The sequence below is a fragment of the Pteropus alecto genome, unplaced genomic scaffold, assembly GCF_000325575.1.
Source record: "Pteropus alecto unplaced genomic scaffold, ASM32557v1 scaffold43, whole genome shotgun sequence".
In the NCBI taxonomy this organism is placed as follows: Eukaryota; Metazoa; Chordata; class Mammalia; order Chiroptera; family Pteropodidae; genus Pteropus; species Pteropus alecto.
The window spans coordinates 4,265,031-4,272,391 of NW_006435764.1; the positions used below are offsets into that span (position 1 = coordinate 4,265,031).

The 7,361-nt window shown below is 58.8% G+C and overlaps 1 protein-coding gene across 2 annotated transcripts; it reads right to left on the bottom strand.

Annotated features, from left to right (window-relative positions):
- Positions 1-102: 102 nt before the first annotated feature.
- On the bottom strand, positions 103-7,147 carry TBC1D10C (TBC1 domain family member 10C). Of its 2 annotated transcripts, none has more exons than XM_015588629.2 (10): positions 6,523-7,147; positions 6,039-6,217; positions 5,220-5,319; positions 4,879-4,986; positions 4,684-4,790; positions 4,371-4,485; positions 3,597-3,662; positions 3,306-3,495; positions 1,474-1,628; positions 103-1,204 (listed from the first exon to the last, which is right to left on the bottom strand). In XM_015588629.2, exons 2-10 carry the CDS (start codon positions 6,188-6,190, stop codon positions 857-859), a joined length of 1,341 nt encoding a protein of 446 aa, XP_015444115.1. In that variant the 5' UTR covers positions 6,191-6,217; positions 6,523-7,147; the 3' UTR covers positions 103-856. The 2 variants fall into 2 exon arrangements, with proteins under 2 accessions (XP_015444115.1, XP_006911088.1); XM_006911026.3 differs by having other exon boundaries at positions 6,505-7,147.
- Between the last annotated feature and the right edge of the window lie 214 nt (positions 7,148-7,361).

A 7,361-nucleotide genomic window follows, 5' to 3' on the forward strand; every position in this document is an offset into this window, starting at 1 on the left:
GTTGGGGTAGAGGCCGTGCGATCGACTCCAGCCAGGCTTCCGCTCCGTCAGACCTTATTCCAGACCTCCCCAGGAGTCCTTCGCGGTCCCCTAGCTCAGCCAGCCGCCCCCACCCCTACACTCCCTTGACGCTGCTTCCATGCTTGCAAGGGCCCAGGCACCAGGACAGCTCTGTGGGCGGATGGCGGGCCTGGGCCCCCGAAACCCCACTCTGTGACCTTCTTTCATCGCGGGCCGGACACAGTCCGCGGTGAGGAATGAGAGAAGAAAAGACGAAGTCGGTAGAGCTAAGCTGACGCAAGTGGAGTCCGTTGGCACAATCCGTTCAGACCAAATGGGCTGAAGCATGAGGAAATGATTTTATTTTACTTTAACTAGACCAAGTACTTAAACTTTTGAACTTTTCAGTTGTGCGTCAATGCCTGGAGACTTATAAATTCCTATAGATAGGACTTAGGAAAAAATGAAGAACTTAGGAAAGAATGTTCACGTGTCCAGACCGCATGGCATCTGGACAGTTACCGACTCCAATCAACCCGGAGCCTAAGAGCGCAGGACGGATGCTTCTCACGAATGTGCTTTTTATTATAAAAATCCTCAGCTGTTCTTTCTTCCTTGGGACACTCTGGGTATCGCCTAGTCACGTTTCCAGTTTGCAAACCCTAAGACCTTTAAATAAATCTTTCATCGTTTATTTCAAGCCAACGCCTCGCGGTTCATTTACACGCTCGGTGGACAGTGGGCAGGGAGCTGTCGCCAAATCCCGGCTGTAAAGTGCGGTGCCCATTCGTGAGGCTGGCGTCAGCCGTTCAGGCAACTGGGGTGAAGGGGCACTGTATCCACGAAAGTGGGACCTTCAGAATCGGGTGTCCAGGAAGGAGGTGGAGCTTCGATGGGACCTGGTGGGGCCCTCAATAGGGGGGCCCCTGGACCGAGTGAGGAGCCCGTGGAAAGTCTTGCCTCGGGTCTGGGGCTTCCGCCGAGGTGGCCTGGGCTCCTCGGGGGGCTGCACCACAATGCGGGGCACCTCGGGTCTGGTGCCTCCCCGCACCCCTGCCAGCTGCTGGGCCTCAAAGATGGCCTGGGCCCCAGCCAGGCGGGCCTTCGGCTGTGGCAGTGGCCCGGACTTGGACTCCGATAGCCGGGCCAGCTGGGCCTTGATCTCCCGCTGCAAGTCCTGCTCGGACAGGGCCACGCTGTGCACCTGTGGGGAGCGGTTGGTACTGAGTTCGCCTGGACTGGGGGAGGGCAGGAAACCATGAGGTCCCCACAGGGCAGGCAGCACGCAGCCCCAGGAAGTGACTGAGGGCTGAGGGGCTGACAGACGTGCTAAGGGAGCCATAGAAAGCCACCTGAGGCCTGGGGTTTTCACATTCTCTGCCGCTCAGAGGACAGGAACTGAGTACCAGTTCTCACTCTGGGACTCAGTTTCCTCGGCTGTGCAGCAGGGGAGGATGGGTGGGGGGCACCTACCTGGGACATGAAGATCTCCTCCTGCAGCTGGGTAGGGGGTATGGCTCGCAGGGCACCCAGCGTCTCCAGGAGCCCGGGGCAGGCCAGGCGCTGTTCTGTGGTGCCCAGTGCCAGGCGCACCAGCGTCAGCCCCACACGGAATAACACCTTCACACCTGCCAGTCAGAGGCTCGCTCAGTGGGGAACAGCCGGCCCCTCCTCAGTTCTGCACCTGAACCTGCCCTGTTGGCCAGACTCTTTCCACCCTCCTGTAACTCTGCAGCCACAGCACAGGCCAGGAGCAAGGGCTGAGGCTAGGCGTGCCATTTAGGGGGACTGGTGAGTATGTCTCGGCAGCCACAGACACTTCTGGGCAGAGCAGCCTGCCAGGAGCCAAGGGCGACTGACCACCTCATGTCAAGCCTTCTCTCTCTGGGCTTCAACTCCTTGTCCCTACAAGGAAGGGCTGGGGGTCGGGGTGGGGGTGCCCATTAAGGCCCTTCCAGCTTGGGTCTGTGACCTTATGATTCCAGAGAGATTCTAGCCAGAGCTGCTCACCCTAAGCCAAGAGCACCGTGCACATGTGCACGTACACACACGCTAGCACACAGGTGTGACCTTGAGCCATCCCTGGAGCCTCAGAGTCCCTCTTGGGGAGCTTGAGGTCTGCTGAGAAGAGCAAGAAGGGAACCAGCAAGCCCTAGTGACAACTGAGACTTGTAAAGGAATGACAGCGATTACTACTATTATCTTTATGAAAAGGAGCCTGTGGCAGGGTTTGTCCTCAGTGGAGAAGACAAGGATAGCTCAGCCACACCGAACGGTCCCTGCCCTGACCTGCCCTGGAGGTCTGAGGCTGGAGAGGAGGTGACGCATAGATGGTGACTTGGACACCCATGGCCAGACCTCTAAGCTAACCTGGAGCCAACTGGGCACACAGCGGGTGTTCAATAAATGTACTGATTGATTTCTACCATTTTTCAGGTGCAACCGCCAGACAACCCACGTAGAACAGAAGGCAGGCAGGTTACTGCCTGACCGAGGCAGAGCCCTAAAGACCCAGAGTCCAGCTCACCCCTGCCCTGACTCCCTCGCTCTTGGCCTGGCCGAGGCATCCACCTCTCTCCATGCCCACACCCCGCAAGTCATCTGCAGCGTGGACCCTGTGAAGAGTGTCCTGCTCCCAGCCTCCACAATGTCCCTGCGAGTTTGCCTCCTCCACGAAGCAGCCACAAATATCTTGAAAAGGAGCAATTTCTTTCTGCAGCTCCCCTAACATGTGGTCACATCCCTCACTTTGTTTTCTTCATGGCACTTATGACGATCTATAAATATCTCGTTAATTTGTTTACCAACGCCTTCCATCTCCACTCCCACCAGAACGTAGGTCCACTCACTCTGGTGGCCCAAGTGTCCAGAGCGGCACCTGGCACCAGTAAGTGCTCACCAAGTACCCGTGGGCTCTGGGATCAAGGCCTCTACCGTTGGCCACGTCCCCACTCTGGTGGTCCCTGAGCCCCAGCCCTGCTGTGATCGCCCCAGCTCCTGCCTCATCTACCTAGGGGGAGACGCCCTGGCCCCACCCTGCCCCCAGGCAGAGGCTGACCTCCCTTCAGTGGTCTCATGGCAGGCAGCAGGGGCCACCATTCATTACACAGTTGGTGTGTGGCCTGGGGCTGGGCTGTTTCCCCAGAGCTGGCAGGGTGCCATCACCCTCAGCACCCCCCAGCACCCAGACCCAGGGCCAGGACTGGCAGTGACGGGTTGGGCAGAACAGAGCTGTCTGGCTCATTCCCTGTGCGCCCCGAGCACCCCAAGGCTCTGTCCCCCCGCACCTGGCAGCTGCCACTTACCCTCACTGAGAAAGGCGTCCCAGACACGCAGCACCGTGGGGAAGGGCAGGGAGCGGGCAAAGAGGCACAGGAACCACTCGGGCAGGTAGAGCAGGGGCCCGACGCCCACCTGTTGCAGGTGCTTGTGCACACGTGGGAGCAGCCGCCGCAGCAGGGCCATGAACACCTCAGCGTCCAGCTGCACAGCTTCCTGCGGACTGGCCATCAGCACCTCCACTCCCAAACCCAGGCTCTACCCCTCTCAGTCCCCAGCCCCTCCCCCATGCCCTTGATTCCAGCCCAGCCTCTCACCATGTGGGGCCCGTAGTAGCCTGGCAGGTAAAGCTCGCAGATTTGCACCAGGCACCAGAAGGCTTCCTGGGGACAGGGCACAAGCCGTGAGTGCCAACTGTGGAGGGGCCACAAAGGGGACCACAAGGCAGGGAGAAGGGGCACTGCGGAGGGCCTGGACACCATCTGTGGTGACTCAGGAGCCAGCAGCCTGGACTCAGCACTGGGGGGGCGCTCTTACCAAAAGCCTCCCCATGCCCAGACAGAGACCTACCCACGGGTTTAGGGGGTCGGAGGTCACAGGACTCAGGGTGTTGAATTTGAGGCTCACAGAATTGAGGCTCACTGGTCAAGGGTTGGGAAGATCCCCAAGTTCAATTCCTGGGTTCTTAGGGTCATTGGGTCAGGGATCCTGGTCACGGGGTTCAGAATCAGGAGTCGTGAGGTCAAGGTGAAAATGCCTAGACTCCTAGATGGCTGGGGCAGGGGTGAAGGGGCCCAGGTTCCAGGAGTTGAGGTCGTTGGGCTTGAAGGTCACTGAGGATAGTAGTCATGAGACCCTGGGTCACTATGACAGGGTCTGGCAGTCAAGGATCCCAGTTCCCTGAGGCCAAAGTTCCTGGAGTTAGGGGATCACGGGTCCAGGGCACAGAATTACTAGGTCCCTAGGTCACTAAAGTTGGGGGTCAAGAGTCCCAGGTACCTGAATTCAGAGTCGCTGGGATTGGGAGTCATGGGTCACTGGGATTGAAGGGTCAGAGTCTCAGGTCCCTAGAACGGGTTAAGGGCACTCACCTCAGGGGGCAGATGCATAAGTAGCACAGCAGCCACAGGGCCCTGGGCTTGGCAGTAGCCCTGTTCGGGACGGTACAGGGTGTAGGCCTTGAGTACTTGCAGGAGCCCCTGCTGCCTGTGCCAAAAGACCCCATTAGGGGCCAGTCATCCCGCATCCCTTCCTTACCCTGTGATAGCCTCTGCCCAGGCCTCACCACCCCCAGCCTTGCAGGCTCCCCTGAGATGCAAAAACAGAAAGTTGGGGCGGGGAGCTGGGCCGAAACGCCTGGGGGGTTGTGAGGCTGGGGGTCCTTGGGCATCACTGGCCTCGTACCCGTGACCCTGGGGTGACACAAACATCTCATGCAGAGGGAACTGGCGGTGTAGGTCCCTGCCGATGGTCTCCATCCACTGTGGTTCTCCTGGGGCCTCAGCCAGTTCCTGTGGGTCGGTGGGAAGGTGGGTGTAAGGGCTCAGAGTGGCCAAGGGCTCTGGGAAGGGGAGGTGGGACCCCTGCCAACTCTTTTACCTGATAGGTACCAGGGCTGTTCTTCTGACACACATGGGCCCCGCAGAGCAGGGGCCAGCAACGGGCACGCAGGGCTGAGGGGATGCCTTTCCGGCACTGCATCTTCACCTGTGGGTGAGACCAAGGGGTCCCATTAGGCCGGCTGGGCCAGCCTCCCCTGCTCCTGTTGGCAGGCGCCAAACATGACTTGTCATCGGGCAAGGGCCACTTTGGGGGGTGGTAGGGAGAAAAGGCAGGAGGTAATGGGACATAGGAGGGGCACATTTTGCCAGGGCCTGGGCGGAGGGAGCTAAAGGAGGACGAGCCAAGGAGGCCTGGGTGGGGCCGCTCCCCGCCCTCACCTTCTTGTACCGTCGAGACATGGTTTTCTCCCAGTGTGAAGTCATCTCTACCCACTTCATCTCCCGTTGGCGGATAAGGTCTGCAGGAGGGTGACCCCGCCTGGGAGGACATGGAACAGGCATCCAGGCACTGGGTGGCTGTTACCTACAGCCCACATCTGTCTGCCCTCAAGCAACACGGTGAGCCTCTGGGGGGTGACCTATCACCCAGGAGTTGCCAGTGGTTGTCATGGGGACAGGAAAGGATGTGGCTCTGATGTGGGCGGAAGCAGGAAAGACTGAAAGGGGTGTGTAGGTGTGTGTTGGGGGAGGGGCTGGTTGGCTGGCCCCCAGGATAGGGACACAGTTCAGACAACTCATAAAGGAAGCTGGACGGACAGGGCCCTGGACTAGAGACCAGGAGTCCTGAGTTTGACTCTGGTTCTGTCTCTGATCGCTGTGTGACCTCAGGCAAGTTCCTTTGTGTCTCTTGTTATCTTGTTTGTATATTGGGAAAGGGGGCAGGTGGAAGGAGGAGTGTGGGTACCATGATTTGGATTTGGGATTCCTGGGCCAGAGATTAAAAGGGGAAGGTTTTCAGTTCCAAGGGTAGGTGCAAACCCTCAGAGGTTGGGGGTAAGAGACAGACAAGGACATCCTGTCTCAGCCATGCCAGCCTTAGGGCTCTACCTGGATGGAGCCTGAGGATGGGTGACATTGGTTGAGTCCCTGATGTTCCCAGGACCCTTGGGCGTCACTCTAGAATTCAGCTCTCAGCCTCCATCCTCAATCGTGGTACCCTGCCCCACCCTGCCCATCTCCCATTCCTTCCCCACTTACCCGGGCTCTGCTGAGCTGCCCCCAATGAAGCCATAGCGATCAGCCTGGCGATATGGGCAGGGCCCACTCAGTTCTGAGTCGGACCCCAAAGAGCTGGAGTCATCCTGCAATTCACAAGTCTGCACCAGGTCCTCGCCCAGGGCCTGGGCCATGGTGCCCCAGACCCCTGATGGAACAGGCTGCAAAATGTAGAGACAACCAACATGTGAGATGTGAGACGCAGCTCCTGGCCAGCCTGAGGCCTGGGCTCCCACCCAGCCAGTCCCTAGCCCCAGGACCTGGCCGTGGTGTCGGAGGGAGGAGGTTTCAGGGTACCTCCCCAAGCCTTTTCTGTCTCCTCTTCTACTGGTGAGAGGTTAGGCCCTTAAGTGTCAGAAAGGCTAGGCCTCTATGTAAGGACCCGGACCCAGGCCCGGACCCAGGCCCGGACCCAGGCCCAGCCCCCGTCCCCACCAGCCCAGCTTACCTCCCTGCTGCACCTCACCTCCTCCGCTCACTTCCTCCTCAGCCACAGCTTCAGCAAACCACTGGGGGGCCCCTCCCCAGCGTGTGTGGGGGGGTCACCCTTTCCTCTCTGAGGCTCTTCCGGCCTGCCCCAGTGCCCCTGTGCCATGGGCTCCTCCCCCCACGGCCTAGGTGGCTGCAGGCTTGGGTTCCTGCACTGGGTGTGATGGAGGCCAGGCTGCCTTCAATTTTGAGGATACTGGTATGTAAAACACTCAACCGAGGATTCCAATGAGCATTACAGTTTATTTAATGTTTGCTTTTTACAAAGTAATACTTTTAACGTGTATACAATGCAGCATTATGTTACTCAAAAGGCAATGAGGGAACTCTTAAGAAAATACTAATTTACATTGCACCAAAGGAAGTGTGAGCCAAAATGGGATCAGAGTTCTACGCAGCGGTCTGGGTCAGCCACCTGGGTCTGGTCCTCCACCTGGGGGAACCACAGGGACTCAGGAGGTAGAGATTCTCAGATTCTCGGCCGGGTCTTGGACCAAGCGTTTGCCTTCTCTGAGCCTGTTTCCTTTTCTGCACTTAGAGAACTTGATCGCAGAGTTTGGGGAAACGATTATCAATGTGTTCGTACCAGGTGGGAAGGACTGTGCAGCCTCTGAAAGAGAAAAACAACTTCCACAGTACTTCCGGCCCCATAGCCTCCGAAAGGGGCTGGGTGATTCCTCAGGGGCGGAACCAGACTCTACCTCACTCCATAAAGCTCCGCCCACCGACCAGGCCCCGCCTCAGGTACGCCAAGCCCCGCCCCGTCACTGAGGCCCCGCCCCTAGGGGGCGCCGCGGCCGCCGCGCATGGCGTCCA

Bases quoted from the DNA above. Each gene is read 5' to 3' on its own strand.
- TBC1D10C (XM_015588629.2), bottom strand. From the start codon at position 6,190: ATGGCCCAGGCCCTGGGCGAGGACCTGGTGCAGACTTGTGAATTGCAG. The intron at 3,496-3,596 runs GTGAGAGGCTGG...GCCAGTCCGCAG, and splicing joins GCTACTACGGGCCCCACATG to GAAGCTGTGCAGCTGGACGC. The intron at 1,629-3,305 runs GTAAGTGGCAGC...TCTGACTGGCAG, and splicing joins GGACGCCTTTCTCAGTGAGG to GTGTGAAGGTGTTATTCCGT.